General features: G+C 49.0%; 1 protein-coding gene across 1 annotated transcript in view; it reads right to left on the reverse strand.

Annotated features, from left to right (window-relative positions):
* Window positions 1-6,489: 6,489 nt before the first annotated feature.
* The window catches only part of FAM186B (family with sequence similarity 186 member B), a 21,659-nt gene continuing 8,949 nt past the window's right edge, over window positions 6,490-19,199 (reverse strand). Inside the window, exons 4-9 of the mRNA XM_059404846.1 lie at window positions 16,022-17,678; window positions 15,366-15,558; window positions 13,535-13,713; window positions 12,435-12,617; window positions 8,004-8,204; window positions 6,490-7,675 (exon numbers count right to left, since the gene is read on the reverse strand). Coding sequence (XP_059260829.1) covers window positions 7,648-7,675; window positions 8,004-8,204; window positions 12,435-12,617; window positions 13,535-13,713; window positions 15,366-15,558; window positions 16,022-17,678 — 2,441 coding nt within the window. The 3' untranslated portion in view covers window positions 6,490-7,647. The remainder of the gene's footprint in view (window positions 7,676-8,003; window positions 8,205-12,434; window positions 12,618-13,534; window positions 13,714-15,365; window positions 15,559-16,021; window positions 17,679-19,199) is intronic.

Raw genomic sequence — 19,199 nt, forward strand, 5'->3', positions numbered from 1 at the left:
GTTAGATAGGCCACAAGGAGAGCCCCTGTGACGATTTTTATTTAATATTGCTTTGGAAGTACTAGCCAACTTAATTACAGAAGAAAAAGGAATGAGGTAAAAAAAAATGGAAAAGAGGTAAAAAATATTATTTATTTATGAAATAATAGCCTACCTGGAAAATCCAAGGACATCAACTGCAAAACTGATACAAATAAGACATTTTAGCAAAGTAGGTACAAGTTAATATACAAAAATCCAGTGAACAATAGCCAATTAGAAAATATATATGGGGGGGCGCCTGGGTGGCTCAGTGGGTTGAGCCTCTGCCTTCGGCTCAGGTCATGATCTCAGAGTCCTGGGATCGAGTCCCGCATTGGGCTCTCTGCTCAGCGGGGAGCCTGCTTCCTCCTCTCTCTGTCTGCCTGCCTCTCTGCCTACTTGTGATCTCTGTCTGTCAAATAAATAAATAAAATCTTAAAAAAAAAAAAAGAAAAGAAAATATAGGGGAATAAAATATATCCTTTATAGTAGCAGCAACAAAGTAAACTAACCAAGAGTAATCTTAATAAAGGTGCTAGATCCTTCCCCAATACTAAAATGCTAACAACACAAAAGAAGGCTTGAATAAATGGAAAGGCATATTCTATTTTGGGGTGGAAAGACTCACTACCATAAAGATGTCAACTCTCTATAAATTAATCTATAAATTTAACACAATCTAATAAAAATACCAACAGACTACATAATCTGAATATAAAGTTCACAAGGAAATTTCTGCATCATGAGTAGCTATGAACATTCTGAAAAAGGTTAGTGAGAGAAATAGTTCTATCAGATATAAAACTATTAAAAGCTACAATAATTAAAATAGTAAAATCCACAGGACACCAGCACATATGTGGGCAATTTGATCCAGAGAACCAAACAGAGAATCCAGAAATAGACTCAAGACATTTAAAATGTTAGTGTCTGATAAAGATGGCATTGTCTATCGGCAGGGAAAAATGGATTATACAATAAGTGGTATTGAAACAATTATGTAACTGCCTGAAACCAAAATAATGTATCTCTGCCTTGGTTTTTACACTAAAATAAATCCATATGAATCAATTGTGTTTAAATAAATGGAAAAGGATACAACCATAGATGTATAATACAGTGAAGAAAGCATTTGTCAGAATAGCACAAAATTTCCCAAAGCATAAGAAAAAAGACAAATTCTGTCAACATGAAAATCCATAATTTCTGCAGAGCAAAAACCACCATAAACAAAGATAAATGGAATGCAGGGGAAGTATCTGCAAATCCTATCATAGACAAAGGGAATCATTTGCTTTATATATTCAAAATCTCTGCAAATCGATATGAAAAGAACAAAAATCCAATAAGAAAATCAGATGGTTAACATAAAAGGAAAGATAAATGGCTCTTAGACATATGAAAAAATAGTCAACCTCACAAGAAAATTGAAACTACATTTAGATATCATTTTTAAGCTACAGACCCTCAAAGAATCCAAACATTTAATTATACATCTCTGGCATGGTTGTGGGGAAATAGGCCCTCTTAGGTGTAACTGTAAGTTGTTGATACTTGTCAAAATTAAAAATGCATAAAATTTCTGATCCACTATATTTGCACACATACAAGATGAAGTATGTACAAAGTTAATCAACTATAGCATTGTTTAGAGTAGCGAAAGTTTACAAACAACTCAAACATCTATCACTAGAAGGCTAGTTAAATAAGGATGGCCTTGAGGCACCTGGGTGGCTCAGTGGGTTAAGATCTGACTTTGCTCAGGTCATGATCCCAGGGTCCTGGGATTGAGTCCTACGTTGGGCACTCTGCTTGGTGGGGGGGGGGCTGCTTCTCCCTCTCCCTCTGCCTACTACTCTCCCTCTGCCTACCCACTTGTACTCTCTGTCAAATAAATAAAATCTTCAACAACAACAACAAAGTTATGGCCCATCCATACAATGGTGTATCTTAGAACCAGGCTGAAGAGCTGTCACAAACATCTTTGTAGGCCATGATTAAACTCATGAAAAGCCATTAAAGAATTTCTATGCAGGGGTATTAGATTCTGGATTTGAGAAAGATCTCTCTGGCCTAGTATGGAACATAGATTTAAGAGTAGAACTACAGACAGGGAGGTCAGCCAGTGGCCTTAACTAGGGTGGTCACCAAAGACAAGACATAAAATATAGACTGGATAGAGCTTGGGGATGGACTGGGTGTAGAGGCGCCGGAGATGAGCCCCTGATGATAGGCCGGTCTTCAGCTTTGGTGGTAGATGGAGAGTGGTGGTTATACTTTGAGATACGGTGTGCCAGTGGAGAAGTTGGTCTGAGTGGGAAGGAAAGATGAATTTTATTTGGATGACTTGAGCTAGAGGTGCTAGCGGGCAACAAGTTGACACATTCAGGTGGGTGTTTGGATACACAGCTCTAGGACTCAGGAGAGAGACTGGAATTATGGATAATTTGGGAATCATGATCATATACCTGATGTTCAAAGCCATAGGGAAGATGAAGTCATTTGGGGACATCCTATGGCATGAGGAAAGGAGAGAGTCCAGGTACTGGAGCAACCCACAGCTATGGCAACAGAAGACAGTGAGCTTCTAGAGGAGCCACAGGAGTATAGGGAACATGGGAGAGAAACCAAATATCACAGGACAGAATTCAAGGGAAGAATGTGGAAGCATTTTCATGGTGTCTCTTACTTCATTACAATATCCTTGACATAAACTTGGTTTTAGTTTTCTTTGTTTCCTCTCTGTCTGCTCCATCCCTATCTTCAATCAATACAAGGTCTTGCACATAATAGATATATCTGTGACTAATTAAGGGCACAAATGAGTAAATCCAATCAGAGCTGGTTTTTATACCACTTGGGTTGAAACCTTCGTAGCTGCTCCCCTAATTGGGTTTCCCTGCAGCCACTGTGTAATGTCTCCACATTGCTGCGGCTGCCTCTCAAAAGCACAGATCTGGAACTACCACTCCTTGCCTTGAAAATCATCAAGCCCATCCAATCTCAATCCCAGGCTAGCTTAGCTCCTATAACACCTGGCTTCTACCCAGTGAACCACAGCCCCAGGGACCACTTTCAGGCCCATAAACATGGTCTAAGGAGGCTTACAGTGTTCTGTTCCCTTGGATTCTCCTTGGTTCTCCTACTCCTGCCCCCCGCCCACCGCCGTGGTAGTTCTACCTATCCTTCAATGTTCTTTTGAAATCCCTCTTAGCCCTGAAGGCCTTTCCAGACCTTCACTGCAAAGAACATCTCCTTCCCCTGTTCTCCATTTTACTCTGTACCTGTACTACTGGATCACTTGCCCCGAATTGTGTTTGTTCTATCTGCCAGCTCCTCACTATTTACTCCTCTGTCTCCACTCTGGAGTGTGAAGAGGGATTTTGTCTCGAGGTCATCATCACACATCGGGACTCCGGGCAGTACCCTGAGTGATTGCTGAATGAGTGACAGACAGATGAGTGGACGGCAAATCCCTGGTGCAGTACAAGGACTTAATCCTATTTATTTGAGCATGCCAGTGCTTTGCATATGGTCTGTACCCTGTGTTCTTAGTAAGATCCTTGGAAGCTTGTTTTATTCACTTTGATACTCTCACTGCCTAGTGTAGAGCACAGCCCCACGGTAGCTGCTCGATAAATGTTTAAGGACTCAATAAATAATTACTCATTTAATTTGCTCCCAGAAGCCTCCAGAGAGGCCAATGGCTTTGGCAAACAATGTTTTGTATGTGTTTCCTGCCAGTTCTGAGAGCCCGCCTTAGCAGGGCAGTGACAAATGTGTCTTGGAAGCATGGCACTACTAAGGGACTGTGAAGTGTGGCGGACACACCGGATTAGGGCTGTTATAGTGGTAAAGCATTTAACACAAAGCTGTGGCTCTCCGGGCAGAACCACAGCCCAGAAGAAGCCTCTGAGGTAAGAGAAGGCCGAACAACTATAGAGGAGCAGGATCACTCATTCCTCAGGGAGGGTCTCACATGGTTTCTGTGTCCACAGCCCTCTGTGCTGGGAGAGCAAGCTCTGTGAAGGCAACTGCCCGAATAAAGGGGGTCTTAGGGAGGATGAGGAGGGGCTTCCTGAGGGGAGGGCACTTGAGCTCCCTTACTAAGCTTTCTGGAATAGGGTGGGAATTGTAATAGCTTCCAACTGGTCTCCCTACTTCCCCCTCCCAGCCTCCATCACTGTTCTTGTCCTGGTAACCGCCCCGTCTGCTTTTTTTCCCGAAATGAAGTATAGTGGATGCACAATGTTATATGAGTTTCAGGTGTACCAGAGCAATGCCCTTGAAGTGTGGCTCAGATCATGTCACTCGTTTGCTCCCAATTCTACAGTGGTTCCCATTTCATTCAAAATAAACATGGCTGGGGCGCCTGGGTGGCTCAGTGGGTTAAAGCCTCTGCCTTCGGCTCAGGTCATGATCCCAGGGTCCTGGGATGGAGCCCCGCTTCGGGCTCTCTGCTCAGCAGGGAGCCTGCTTCCCTTCCTCTCTCTCTGCCTGCCTCTCTGCCTACTTGTGACCTCTCTCTGTCAAATAAATAAATAAAATCTTTAAAAAATAAAAAACATGGCTGCTGTTCCTTCAGCGTGAAAAAGAAGTCCTTCCAGTGGCCTGCGGGGCGCTGATCTCTCCCCCTCACCTCTCCCTCATCACTCCTTCTATCCCCTTCCTTCACCTGGTACCAGCCACACTGGAGACTTGCTGGAACCTGAGTTTGGCAGGCATGCTCCCACCTTGGCTGTTCCCTTGCCCAGCATGCTGTCTTACCCCACGGCTCGCATCTCACCTCAAGACTACTCCACTGTCACCTCAGTGAGGCCTGATGTGACCTATTTTAAACAGTAACCCCTTTATTCTGGTGCCGTACCCTCTTGAAACGCATGTTTCTCCATGGTATTTTTTACCCTCTAAAATCCAGTGTATTGTATTCATTTTTCATTTCTTGTCTTTTTCCCCTCAAAGGAATGTGGACTCCATGAAAGCACTTAAAAAACCTATTTTCAGGACGCCTGGGTGGCTCAGTTGGTTGAGCAGCTGCCTTCGGCTCAGGTCATGATCCCAGCGTCCTGGGATCGAGTCCCACATCGGGCTCCTTGCTCGGCGGGGAGCCTGCTTCTCCCTCTGCCTGCCATTCTGTCTGCCTGTGCTCGCTCTCTCCCCCCCCCTCTGATAAATAAAATCTTTAAAAAAAAAAAAAACTATTTTCTTCAGAACTATATCTTTCATGCCTAGAACCATGCCCAGTAGTAAGTGGCCAATAGGTTATCTGTTGAATGAATGAATGAATGAAGGCGGACGCCTCGCAGGCTTGAGGAAGTCTATGCGAAGGGCCTCCCGGCAGAGTTCCTAACAAACAGTTGCCTGAAGAATCATTTGCAAGGAAAGATCTCCGAACTGCAGAGCTCAGGACCCTGCAGGGGTGCTCCTCTCCCACTGCGGGAAAGGACTCCAGCTTTACCAGGAGTTGTCTGCAGGATCGAGATGTGCAAGGTGAGTCAGAAATCCCTTGTCTCTTTCCCCTACCTTTGCCACACTTGCTCTCTGCACTCAGCCGAGCACCTTCTCAGGGGAAGCCCACCAGCCTCACTTGTGTCTTTGGGTAGTTGCCTTATTGTAAATCCAGCCCCTCTGAGTCCAGGCCCGCAGAGGCCTGAAGCAAGCTCTTTGGCGCTTCCTTGTGGCTTCTCTAGGAAAGGATCTCTTCTGGAAAGTGAGGCCCCAGAAGCCAACACAAGGACGCTCTGAACAGGGGTTGCAGGGGAGGAAACCTGAATCTTCCTGATCCGGCCCTGAATTACTGGCAACACTCCGCCTCTCACAGACATGGCCACCAGTGATGATGACCGTGCCCTCTGCAGAGCCCTGACGGGGCGGGGCGGGGGGGGGGGGGGTGTCCCGGCAGGACTCCGGCTTTGGTTGTTCCAAGCTGGTCATGTTTGAGGAAAGGATTTGGAGCGACAGATCCCAGGGCCTCCCTTGAAGGCAGTGAGGCCAGTGACTAGTATGTCTGGCCTCCACCTGATCTGCCTCTTTCCAGTTCACAGCCAATCAACAGTCTTGGAGGGGTGACAGGGCCACAGCCGGGTTCAAGGCGGGGTGTGGAAAGAGGGGAGGGTCTGGGTGTGGCATGGTGTGGGGAGTGATGGTTGCTGGCTGGGGACTGGAGGGCTGGTGCCCACTGTGTTTTGCAGGTAACAGAAACCTGTCCAAGCTACTATCAGTCTCCAAATGGGGAAACGTCCTGCAATGCTCCTGGGGTGTCTTGTGGACCTGTAAGCAGGGATACAGTTGGGCCTCAGGAACCATCTGGTTGAGTTGCTAATAAGATTATTTCTTGTGTTTCTATGTAATTTTTTTTACTTTCTGGCTTCTTTCTTTTTCCTTCCTCCCTCCTTCCCTCCCTCCCTCCCTCCCTTCCTTCCTAGAGAATATCCAAGTGGGGTGGGGGGGCAGAGGGAGAGAATCATAAGCAGACCTTCCACTGAGCAGAGCCAGACAACGGACTGGATATCTCATGACCCCGAGATCACGACCTGAGCCAAAATGAAGAGTCAGAAACTCAACCGACTGAAGCATCCTGGCGCCGCATCTTTCTGGCTATTTTCTTTTCTTTTCTTTTCTTTTTTTTTTTTTTTTTGGCTATTTTCAAGATGTTCCCTAATTTTCTGTGTCAACGGTTTGACTGTGATATGCTATTGTGTTTTTCTTTCCATTTATCCTGTTTGGGGTTCTCTGGGCTTCTTGGATCTGTGGTTTGTTGTGTTTCGTTAATTTGGGATTCTGAGTGATCATCTCTTCAAGTATTTCTTCTACCCCATTCTGTCTCCCCTGGGATTTCCATTACATACGGGTTAGACCAGTTGTCATTGTACCATACGTCTTGGTGCTTAGTTTTGGGTTTGCTCAATTGTTTGTTTGCTTCTACTTTTTGGGAGACAGTCTGGTTCATTTTTGTTGATCTAGCTCCGTTCACAGATTTTTTTTCCCCTCTGCTTTTATCCTGTTGGATAACTCTGTTGAAGGAATTCTTCATTTCTGCTATTAATGTTTTCGCTTCTAGCATTTCCATTTTTCCATTTGTTTATAATTTCCTACTCTTTGCTCAAATTCCCCACCTGTTAAGCATGTTGTCCACCATTTCCACTAGACTGTTTATAGTAAATATAGCTATTTCAAAGTCACCAATTGATAGTTATATGTTAGCCATGCTCTTTTGTATTTTTTTTTTAATTTTTATTTTTTTTAGAAGCTAACTCTTCCAATCATGCAGTCATGTTCATCCTTTTTCTGACTTTCCAAGTTGGCCTCCCCAGTCCTTGGAAGACAAGACCCGGCACGGCTTTCTGCTCCCTGGCTCTTGGCTGGGTTGTCTTCAAAAGGTTTTTGTCCTCTCCACTTTACCAGTACTTCCTTGTAGGTCGTGCTTAGGGCTTAAAGCAGGCCCTTTCCTCATGTCCCCTTCTCCACATTAGTATTGGCTTGTCATTTTGGAAGCCCCAAGGCCATGGGCCTCACAAGCAGATCTATGGCCAATCCCTAAATCTGGCTTGAAGAAATATGCCAAGAAGTATTCCTTTCCATGCCTCAGGCTTCTTGGAGGTTTTTTTGGGAGGTGGAGGTGATATCTTATTTGACCACATACATCAAGTTTGCTCTGAAAAAAAAAAAAAAAGAAGAAGCTCATATCAAAAACCTCATAACTTGGGGCGCCTGGGTGGCTCAGTGGGTTAAGCCTCTGCTTTCGGCTTAGGTCATGATCTCAGGGTCCTGGGATCAAGCCCTGCATCAAGCTCTCTGCTCAGCAGGGAGCCTGCTTCCCCCGTCTCTCTGCCTGCCTCTCTGTCTACTTGTGATCTTTCTCTCTGTCAAATAAATAAATAAAATCTTAAAAAAAAAAAAAACCAAAAACCTCATAACTTGAAAACACCATATATATCATAGAGAGACAGAGATAGAGGGATATCTCTCCTTGGTGTCCAAACCTCTTGGCTTTCCAGCTTGGACAATCCACAGCTTCTTTGCCTTCAAGGAGATGGACCGTCGACAAAGCAGAAGAATCTGGAATCTGGCAGACATTCTGCTCGCTTGCCAGAGTGCTTGCTAGAGGATGTCCAGAAAGTCCCAAGTTCACCATCACCAGACCAGGTGTAGCCACTAGGCACCTTAAGCCCAGTGCCAAGAGCCTATAAAAACGTACAAAACCCTTAAAATGTCATTGGCTTCAAAAAATCTGTAAAAACATTAATATGCAATTGTTGACAAAACATAATACTGTCAGTTTCATTACACTGTCAAATTTAGTATTAAAATATCCTTGTTACATTTACAAAACTTGTTAGATTTCATCCCTATGCATGAAGATCGTTGAGGAGTCACAGCCAACGACATGTTAAAAAAACTCCTAGCGGGTTATTTCCAAAGCAAAGTTATATAAATCCTTTCAAATTATATAAAGCAGTGCATTTAGCGTGAGGGCATTTTATTGTGGGGGATACCACTGGGGCAAGGTGTCCAAAGAAAGAATCAGCCTGGGACCTGAAAGGCCAGGAGCGGAGGGGTTGCCTGAGCTGTCCTGTGTGAGACCTGCATCAGGAACACCTCTCACCTTCCTCTCCATCCTTGCTGTGTGCTAAGCCATTGCTCAGAAGTCATCTTCTACTCTGACATCATCGAAAGGCCAGCTGTTCACATCCCATAGCCTTTTCTTCCTTCCAGAGTCTCGACCTTGAGGGGAAGCCTGGATAGCACGGTTCCTGATAAACAGAGTCACCGGATTATGGGTTCTCTGAGGACAAGGTCATTTCCTGACCAATGTCAGGAAAGGTGCAGCTGGGCCAGTGGAGAAGAGGCGAGGGTGAAGACCAAGTTCAAGATGGGGCAGACAGCTGTGTGCCACGGAGGGTGGGACGGGCATCAGTGCTGGTTGGCTGAACTCACAAAGGTAGTGTTGTAACTGCATCGAAGACAATTTCCAGAGATGGCCGCCTTGGCCCACACCATCTAGATCTGGAACTTGTGTCCTCTGTCTTCCCTCCAGCCCTCACTCCTCAGAGACCTACACGCCTCTGCCTCCCACCCAGTGACGCTTGGCCTTGACTGGTCCTTGATAATCACCTTTTGTTCTTATCTTTTGAGTTTTCCCGCTACTTCTCAGCACAACAGTTACTTATCTGTCCAGGACTGTAATTCAGTGAAAAGTTACTGGTGTCTGCCGGCCACTAATCGTGGCCGTCTCAGCTTGTTGGCACCCAAAAGGGTAGAGACACTTCTTGGGGAAAGCGCCCCAGTGGGCTTCTCCAGGTCAGGGGCTAAGTGGTCACGGAGCTGGCTGGGGAAATGAGTCGGGGAGGGGTGGGTTTTCAGCGACAACACAGAAATCTTTAAAAATAAACACACCGCTATTTTATTTAAAAATGTACAGTTTGGGGACCGAAGGAGGAAAGTAGTGTTTCTCAAAGTTCCAGAACTACTTAGCGATACCCAGGATGTTTGTGTAAAAACACCAGCTGGGAACCTGCCTTTGAAACAAGTTTCTATGTGATGTTTAGTCACCCTGAAGTTTGAGAATCACTGACAAAGGGATGGAGTGAGGACTGAGATTATCTCGATCCTTCTGGCTTTTTAGAGTTCCAGGAAAGGACTCATTGGACTTCTTACAAGCGAGCTCAGCTGACTCATCTGGGGCTTCCTGGTGTTCCTTTCTGTCAGCTACCAAGTCACTGAAAAAGTCAATTCAATTATGGGTTGGAGAGCAGCTGAGAGGAGGCCACCCAGCCCACCCAAGAGCTTCCCTCGTGGCCTCTGGGAGACAGTACAGGACATCGCCCAGCCTGGATCCCGATGTGGAACTGCTCACCGTAACACTTGTGCCACATCCTAGGGGCTCTACCTCTTGTCTCACATCACAGGGTACTTCCTCTTCCCTCCCCTTATCCTTTCCTGCTCCTTCCTCTCCATCAGGGTTCCTTCCTCCCCACTCCCTGCTTGCTCATCTCCTTCCCCAGAAACAGTTACAAGCCCTCTCGTCAGTCCGTCTGCAGCAGGGTGGAGGTCTGTGCAGTGAGTCTGTGCTCGCTGCACCTTGGCGGAACACGTGAACCACCGAGCTTGGGCGGTGCGGGAATAGTCTGCGAGCTGAGGAAGGCAGAGCACTTAGAATCAGCCTTGAGATTCTTCTGTCACAGCAGACAGTGTTTGGTGTGTGCGGGCACTCAGTGATCTCACCTGTCAGACAGGAAGCCCAGGGGAGAGGTTTACAAGACAAGGCAGAGCCAGCTCTTGGTGGAGGGGGTCTGCTGGTTTTTGAGGGACAGGGCCTTTCTAGTGTCCCAACCCATGGAGGGACAATGAAGAGCCCTTCCCCGTGTTTTAAAGGGACACGCCAGGGACCTGTAGATGAGACAGGCTGTCCACCGCAGATAGGAGAATGGGGAAGGCAGTGTGCAGCTTATCCCTACTTAGGAGACTAGATGGTGCTGTGACCTGGGCCCTGGGAGCTGCTGAGGGTGACAAGAACACTAAGAAGTGAGTGACCTGGGATCACACCGCAGCTGGATCTGAGGATCCTCGGTGAGCCAGGGACAAGTGGCCAGAGAAAAGGTACCCTCTAGTAGGAGTGAAAGCGGAGTGTGTCTCCATGCAAGGAGCCCTTGCAAAGAAAGCAGCACAGCCAACCCCACCATGCCCCCAGGCAGCAGTAGCCTGGGCAAGCAGCAGAGAACTTTCATTAGAGAGTGGCCGATTCCCACGCCACAATAATGGGGTCCCAAGACAACGTGGGAGCCCCCGCACTGAACCATTCCGGACCAGCCTGACATGCAGGGAGGGGACACCCATCTGGGATGTGGAGCAAGAAGACAGAAGAAGCAAGGCTTTGCCTCTACACCTGATAGTATGAAGCACTGAACAGAGTTGTATCGAATTAAGAAAGGGGGGAAGAAAATTGTATTCACTTAAATTCCCCTGGAAAGGGGAAGCTGTCTTTGCCGGGAACAATATTTTGATAAGTGCATAAGCCTGAAGCTGAGATCCCAGTGGAGGCCTGGGTGTGGGAGGAACAGCTCTGCAGGAGACAGGAAGGAGTGAGTTCTGCATGTTATGCCAGAGAGGGGGAAGAAAGGAGGCTGTCGCTCAGTGCCGTTCGCCGAGAAGCCCTTTCTTTCCCCATTACCCCGCCACCCGCCTCGCAAATTTTCAAGGGTCGAATGGAGTGTGTGTTCTTGATAGTCACACATATTTATGTGTGGGGGAAGAACAAAGGCCTGAGATTCAAGCGGACGCCAAGCCAAGCCCAGGCCCTGGCAGGGATGCAGAGAGAGGAGGAGCTCCGGGAGAAGAGACTCTACTATGGGGGGCCTTGGGCAAGTGTAGCCAAATCTTAGCAGAGCGTGGCCCCAGCTGACCTCTGGTTTCCTGAGTTCTGCCACAGTGTTGTTTTGGTTACGTTCAATTAATTCTGTTTGCCCTTTCCAACTCAGCTAACAACATACACACATACGGACACACACATATCTCTTAGCCACTCTCCACGAACTGGAAGCCAGGTGTCTGTGTACCATCTGGGACCCTTGGGCCTGCTTCAGAGCCAAGGGCCAGCCTTGTTTGATCTTATTATGTCATCCTCTCTTCCCTAAGTCCCCGTCTGGAGGGCAGGGCAGTAGCCGCATCCGATAGCCTTGGTTCTGGTTAGATCTAGACTAGCAGGCCTCAGTGTCCTCTCCCTGTCAAAGATCTATAATTGGGGCAGGGTTAGGGCCACAAGGGGCAGCTGGGATTGTCTCCAAATGTCTAAAAAGACTCCTTGAAAGAGCCTTGAGTCTTCAACAGTGACATCTTCAAGCCTGGAGAGCCAAAGGAGTGTGGAGGCTCCCTAACTAGAAAAGCCTCCTGTCAGCCCACTGAGTCCTGCCCCTTCCCCTCAACAGTTCTTCCTGGGAACAATTCTCGAAGGCAGTAAGGAAATGAGAACGCCAAAGACAGGTCCAGGCCCAAGTGTCAGCTTCATCACAGGATTCTTGGTCTCCCTCATCTCTCCATTCCTGCACCTGGTTTTCTCAACGAGAACGACCCCCCCCCCCCCCCCCCCATCTAGGGCAGAATTCACCTCCTAAGCCAACTCAGGAAACAAGTGGCAGCTCAGGCAACAAGTGGGCAGTTAAGACTTGCCTAGTGATCTTCTGAGACACTACGTGAAGTCCTGTGAGAGAACTAGAATGGTGGCATGGGGACCCAAGCTGATGGCTGGTGAGGCAGCTGAACATCTCTATCTGATCTGGTATGATAAATGAGGTCGTTATGAATGTCAGGAAAGTGGTCTCTTGGGTTGTTGATCTGAGATGGTGTGCACTCTGGCCCCTGGCCTTGGTGGGAATGTCTCCCCAAATCCGGATTAACTGCCTAGGCTTACACCTTACCAGGTCTTGAGGGACTGTAAGCTTCTTCGATAGGAAGGCACATCCAAGGCCAACAGCTGGGGAATGTCAGGGCACCCTCCAAACTGGTCCCAGGTCAGTCTGGGGGGAGTCCTCTTTTCTATTGGGTGACTGAAGGAGGCCACATCAGTTCTCCAGATGGCCTCCATCTGGTTCTCCTGCTGGCTGGGGTGTGGAGGTCGAAAGCATAGAAAAGACACAAAAAAGTTAGATACACAGAGAGAGATCAAGAAACAATAAGCTCCCCAAGTCCGTAAGGCCCAAAACATTGGGTCTTGTTTTCTTGCCCTCTCAACTAGTTGTCACCACCGTCCTGTCACCTCGCTTCCCCTTGACCCTAAGCCTCATCTCCCTGGGGCTTCTCTGGCTGAGGGGCAGCTGGAGGTGCGCTAGGACGGCCTCTGTTCTTCTAGGCATGTGTCCCAGGGATGCCCCACACAGGGAAGGATGTGTGTGTTCTTGACACCCCCCAGAAGCTCATGGTATCCCTTTTTTTTTTTAAAGATTTTATTTATTTATTTGACACAGAGAGAGAGAGAGAGAGAGAGAATCACAAGTAGGCAGAAAGGCAGGCATAGAGAGAGAGGGAAGCAGGCTCCCTGTTGAGCAGAGAGCCTGATGCGGGACTCAATCCCAGGACCCTGAGATCATGACCTGAGCCAAAGGCAGAGGCTTAACCCACTGAGCCACCCGGGTGCCCCTCATGGTATCTCTTTCTGAGCCTGGAGGTTACATGGTGGGAAGGATCAGGTTTATTTATACAGACAGATCAATAGCAGGTGCTGGACCAACAATGCTCAGTTGCAATTTAAAACCTACTTGACCTGGCTGGCTTCTGAAGCCCATGTCTTGTTGTTGTCACACACACACACACACACACACACACACACACACACACACACACGGGCTTGTGAGCCAATGGGCAGAGTCAAGCAGGGTGGCTGAGAAGACAGGCATCTTGCAGTTCGTGAGGTAAGCTTGGCCTGTCTTTGTCCTCACCAAGCTGCCAGTCTCCCCAGTCTGGCCATCCCCAGTCTTGCTCCTAGTACCCCCACCCATCCCTCGGGCTGCCCGTCACCTACCGGACCCGGCGCAGGGGAGCACATTCCCAGGGCTTGGGCGTGAAGCGCTCTGGGGACTGCCTGCTGAAGGGGCCACAGGAGTGGATGCGCCGGAGAAAGGATGGGGGTGGCTTGTTTTTCCTGGACTTTGGGTTGGTGATCACAGGAGTGTGCAGATGGATGTTCCACTCCAGCTGGAGCTAGAGGAACCAGCAGAGAGGCATCACAGAGACAGGAATTCATCCCCTCTTGAGAGCACAGACTGACTTGGGGCTGAGAAGAGAAGGTAAGCCCCAGGGAATCCCTCCATACAGAGACTCCTGGGACCCCCGAGTATCAAAATTTCCTAAAAATTCCTTGAAAAAATTTTTTAAAGATTTTATTTATTTATTTGACAGAGAGAGGAGACATAGCCAGAGAGGGAACACAAGCAGTGGGAGTGGGAGAGGCAGAAGCAGACTCCCCATTGAGCAGGGAACCCGATGTGGGACTCCATCCCAGGACTCTGGGATCATGACCGGACTCAAAGGCTGATGCTTAACAATTGAGCCACCCCGGTATCCCAAAACTTCTTGACTTCTTATTTGCTAGGTTAGCTCCTCTTTTCTCCTTTGTTGTGGAGAAGCTGGACAGTGAGCGAAAGAGCAAGGAAAAAAACTAAAGGAAGCCAGAGCAACAGGAACTCGAGACAGCACGCAGGGCTCATGACATGAGCCTGAGCTGTGCCTAGAATGCTCTGGGTATTTTTTTCTTCTGCCCCTGCTTTGGCATTGAGTGAGGAGTGAGGGAACCCTGCCTGTCCCCTTCCTTCTCAGCCTCAAAACCAATGTAGCAAGTCAAGCTACCTATAGCAGATGATCAGGGCTAGGGGAAAGTGGTAGGAAACTGAGTTGAGAGAATAGCCCCACAGCCAGGGCTCCTCCAACTGCCCAATGTCAGCACTTATGCTGTGTGCCTCAGCACACAGCTTCCCCCAAACTCAAATCGCCCTCTTGGCTCAACCCTCCTAGGGAGGACTCCCTGTGGGTTCTGAACCAATGCTGTGATTTCCCAATAACCCCCCCCCCCCAAACTGTCAGCTAGCCCTCTGTGGACCATGTCAACACTCGCTGCTTCTCTGAGCCTGCTAGCAGGGGAAACTGAAGCTGGCCCACAGAGAGTATGAACAGGTCAAACCCACAGATCAGGCCTCAAAAAGACTTTGTATTGTCAACAGCAACACCAAAACCCAGAAGGCTATGAGCAGAGCTGTTAAAATTGAGAAGGAAAATAATTCTAACCTAGACTTCTGTCTCCAGACAAACTGTCCATTCGGAGTGAAGGTGAGTGAAGACATTTTCAACCAGGGTCTCAGTGATTTTACCTGTCAGGAACCTTGGGCAGGAAGTGATGGGAAGAGACCTGGTATCTGGAAGCCAAGGGAGCTGTCCCAGAGAGCAGCAGAGTGAGACCCCGGCATGTAGGTGCCAAAGACAGCTGTGACCAAGCCGGAAGAGCAAGTAGAACCCAGAGGAGCAGGGCAGAGGGACCCATGAAGGAGGGAGAACTTGGGCACAAAGCTGGGACTGCAGGGTCCAGCTGCCTCCCCTCTCCCCAAGAGTCCTTCTTCTATAGCTCATTCTGAGGGCCTCTCTCTCTCTCTCCCAGACTCCCCCATATATGGAAACTGGAAAGTTGCCCTTCCTCCCACTCAGGCACTTGCAGCCTTCGCCTCCTCTTGCCTCAGAGGCTTTCACCTGCCCTCTTAGTTCCTTTCAGCTGCCCACTCCCCAGTTCTACTCCAGAGCCCCACTGGCTCACTTCCTGGCCCTGTCCCTCCTGATGGCGCTGACCTCTGGCAGGGGAGGCCCACCTTGGGGAACATGGTCGCCATGCTGCTCAGACACTCTCGGCGCTTCTCCTCCAGGTCCTTCTGCTTGTCTGCCCAGGCCTGCAGCCAGAGGTTCTGCAGGTGGTCGATGTTATCCAGGAAGACGTAGAGGTTCTGGGCCTTGTAGGCAGTCCCAGTTTCCCGCATGACTTGTATGTGGTCAGTGACTTCCTGTCTGGGAGACAAGGGAAGTGACTTCATGGGTGAAAGGGATTCCCGTTCCCCCAAGTCTGTTAAGCAGAGGGGACTCTGTGTTGTAGATGCTGACAGCAAGGAGAGCAACAGAGGCTGTTGAAAGCCAAGGAAAGCAGGAGGCAGAGAAGTGCAAGGTGGTGGCAGGTGAGGAGCCATGGGGCCTGGCTAGAAACAGAGAGAGAGAGTAAGGCAGGCCGGGGAGCATAGTAGGTGCATTAGGGACAAGGTGAAAGGAAGAGAGGAAGAAATAAGGGAGCGGGCTTTGAGGAAAAGCAAGTTGCTGACCCGCCAAGGCCCCAAGGCCAGACATCCTTTGCCAGTTCCTTCCCTCAGGGGACCTTGTCTGGGGGGACCTCTCCATCCCCATTCGCCCTGTGCTCCTCCTATTTAGGTGTTGGCTCTGCCCACACATGGCGGGGGGCTTGGGCGCCAGGGGTACCTACCGGAGGCTCTGGAAGCGCCTGTAGAGGATGTACCTGTGGCACAGGCACTGCAGCCGGAGTGTGCCGAGCTCCATGGTGGTGGTGGTGAGCTCCAGCGCCTTGCTGCGCAGTGAGTGCGGCAGCCCCGGCTCAGCCTCCTTGCTCAGGAGCTGCAGGTTCTTCCTCTGGGCCTCTGCATCCATGTGGTATACTTTGCCCTTAAAAGCTGCCGGGGAGATATGCAGCGGAGGCCGGGACACCTTTTGGATGGAAGTCCCTGCGACAGGGAAAGAGGCTGATTTCTTGGGCTTCATGGGAACCTGGGAGGCCCATGGTTTCTGGGTAGACTTGGCGGAACGCAGGTTCCTCTGGTGTCTGGGGGCAGGCTGCGGGGTACTAGGGGACCTAGGCTGGCGTGGCCTCCTGCCTTGGTGAGCAGACTGGGCCCGGCTTGGGGGAGGTGCCAGGGATGTCTTCTCCAGGTCTTTCCACCGCCTGGTGGTCGTGAAGATCATCCTCTCCACGTCCTCGCCCGACCGCTCCAGGTCTCTCCGTGGGCCCCCGTGCTCCTTCTCCTGCTGGCCCAAGCTCTGCTGCTGCTCCCTCACCGCCGCCTCCATCTCCCACTGCTGCAGTTTTTCCTGATGCTCCTGCTCCAGCAGGGCCCATTTCTTCTGCCGCTGCAGCCACATCGCCTCCTCCTCCAGCCACTGCTGCCTCTGCTTCTCCCAGCTGAGTTCTTCTTCCCAGTGCTCCACCTTGCTCTCCAAGGCCACCTTCTTAGAGCTCTCCGGGGACAGCTGCATCCTAACACGGTACTTAATTTGGAGTCCTTCCTTCTCTTGGACTGCTTTCTGGAAATCCTTCTGGTCTTTGACTTGGTGGCCTGGACTCTCTGCTGCTAGTCCTTCCCATTTCTTAGGAAACTTGTTATCTGCTGGGGATAGCAAGATGGGCTGGAGACACTCAGTGTCCTTGCTGCTGTACACATCGGCAATCCTTGCATGTGTGGTCATGGTGGAAAGTGCCTGAGACGTTGAAGGCCTAGTACCACTGTCCCAGGCTTCGGTCATGAAACCTGGGGGCAGTGACATAAGCAACCTTTCCTGCTGGGTTTTCTCCATGACTCTTTCTTTCTTTGAGAGGGTCTCTTTCTCAGTGGGGCCCAGGAGGTCGATCAAGATCTTGGCTGGTTCTTCTGCTTGATCTCTAGCAGACTGAGCCTTCTTCAGCTGGAACTCTAAGGCATGCTTTATCAGGAGAAGGTCATGGTATTTTCCCCCTAGAATTTCCACCTGCTTTAGTAGGGCATCCCTCTTGCTCTGTAGAACTTGGAGGGAATTCTGGAAGTAGAGCCTCTGGCTGCTGAGTTCTTTGGTCATCTCTATTTCCAGGTTCCTGTATTTGGTCTCTAGGTTACTGTTCTCTTTGTGCTGGAGGGTCAAGGCCTTGTTGAGGTTCTCCACCACAGCAGACATGTACCGGATGGCTCTGATCTCCCCCTGGTTGAACATGGTGGAGTCCAGGAGCTCCTGCAGCATGGACATCACCTCAGAGACCTTCATGCATGTAGTATGCTTGTCCTGGAGCATCTGCTCTGGGCTCAGTGGCTGAGGGTAGGATGCAGATCTGGGGGGGCTTTGTTCCCACCAGCCCCGCCAGAAGGTGTGTTTGGATACTAGGAGAGGTGGAGAGAACAAAAGCAATAAACTTCTATGGGTGCCACTGATTATACAGATTCTCTACACCCTGCTTGGCCAAATTCCCCATCCAACACTCTTAGGCCTTTGGCAAGAATAAGGAGCTGAGGCAACACGTGAGACCAGGGGAGATATTGTCAGGAGAGGTCTCTGCCAGGCTCAGAACTTGCCCAGAGCTTGCCCACTGGGGTCTGCCAGCTCCAAGGCACCTGCAGGGCCCATGGGGCCTGACACTATCTAATTCAATGTATTTCTAATCCTACATATTTCCCTGGAGTAAATTTACTTTTCTAATTGTGCTACTTCCCAGCCTCAGTATCCATGTTTGGCTCCCTACTGTCAACTACCCAAACTCTGGAAGCCTACCTGGGACTTAGATTCCAGATCATCTGAGAAGCTTTGTTTCCCTTTCCCAGTTACCACTAGACTGTGTAGTGAATTTGCCACATGATTCCGCCACTGTTCACACATTGGGTTTTTTAATGACTAATGTCTTCTTCCATTAGGGGGGTCATGAACTCTTTTGATACTTTGATGAAAGCAAGGACCTTCTTAGGAAAATGCACATAAGTACAGGCCGTGCACTCTTCAAACCCATTCATAGACTTCAGCTCCTCAGGACTGGGTCATGGTCCTAGCAGTATTCCCTTGATCTATGTATGTAGGTCTGTAAGAGTGATTATCTTGGAGCATCCATTCACTTGTCCATTCGACAAACATCACTGACAGAAAAAACACTAGCTAACTTTGGATGACAGGCTAAAGGGTACATGGAAATTAAGTGGCACTGAAGTCAAGCTAGCACTTAGCTAATATTGTCAGAGAGGCCATATGGCCTAATGGTTCAGAGGTTGAATTCTAGAATCAGATAACTTGGGCTTGAATCCCCTCCTTACTATTTGCTTTAGGCAAGTTTCCTAACCTCTCAGTGCCTCTGTTTCTGAAAAATGGGGATCACCACAGCATCTACTCATAGGACTTCACTAAATCATGCATGTTTAATGGCAAGCACAGAACTGGGTACCTAGTAAGTGCTTAAGAAGAAATCAATAGGACACAGCCTTTGCGCTCCGGGAGTTTATAATCCAGCAGAGAAATGCATATAAAAATAACTATTTTTCAAGACATAATATGCTAAGGATGGTAGGAGAGACTGTCTCCTTCTTGCACACCCTTCCCTGCTTCCTTCCTCCCCCAACTGTCAATCTTGCTTGATAGTTGGCCATGATAATCAATGATAAAACCCTAATATGACCTACATGCCTACTGAGCATGGTTCCAGATGCCTCAGACCCAGTGGTCCTGGCATATGGGCAGTGCGCTCCTCACTTTGTGTATGACAAGAATGAGGTTCTCAGGGGTGCCTGGGTGGCTCAGTGGTTTAAAGCCTCTGCCTTCGGCTCAGGTTATGATCCCAGAGTCCTGAGATTGAGTCCCACATCGGGCTATCTGCTTAGCAGGGAGCCTGCTTCCTCCTCTCTCTCTCTCTCTCTCTCTCT

The sequence above is a fragment of the Mustela nigripes genome, chromosome 6, assembly GCF_022355385.1.
Source record: "Mustela nigripes isolate SB6536 chromosome 6, MUSNIG.SB6536, whole genome shotgun sequence".
Lineage (NCBI taxonomy): Eukaryota > Metazoa > Chordata > Mammalia > Carnivora > Mustelidae > Mustela > Mustela nigripes.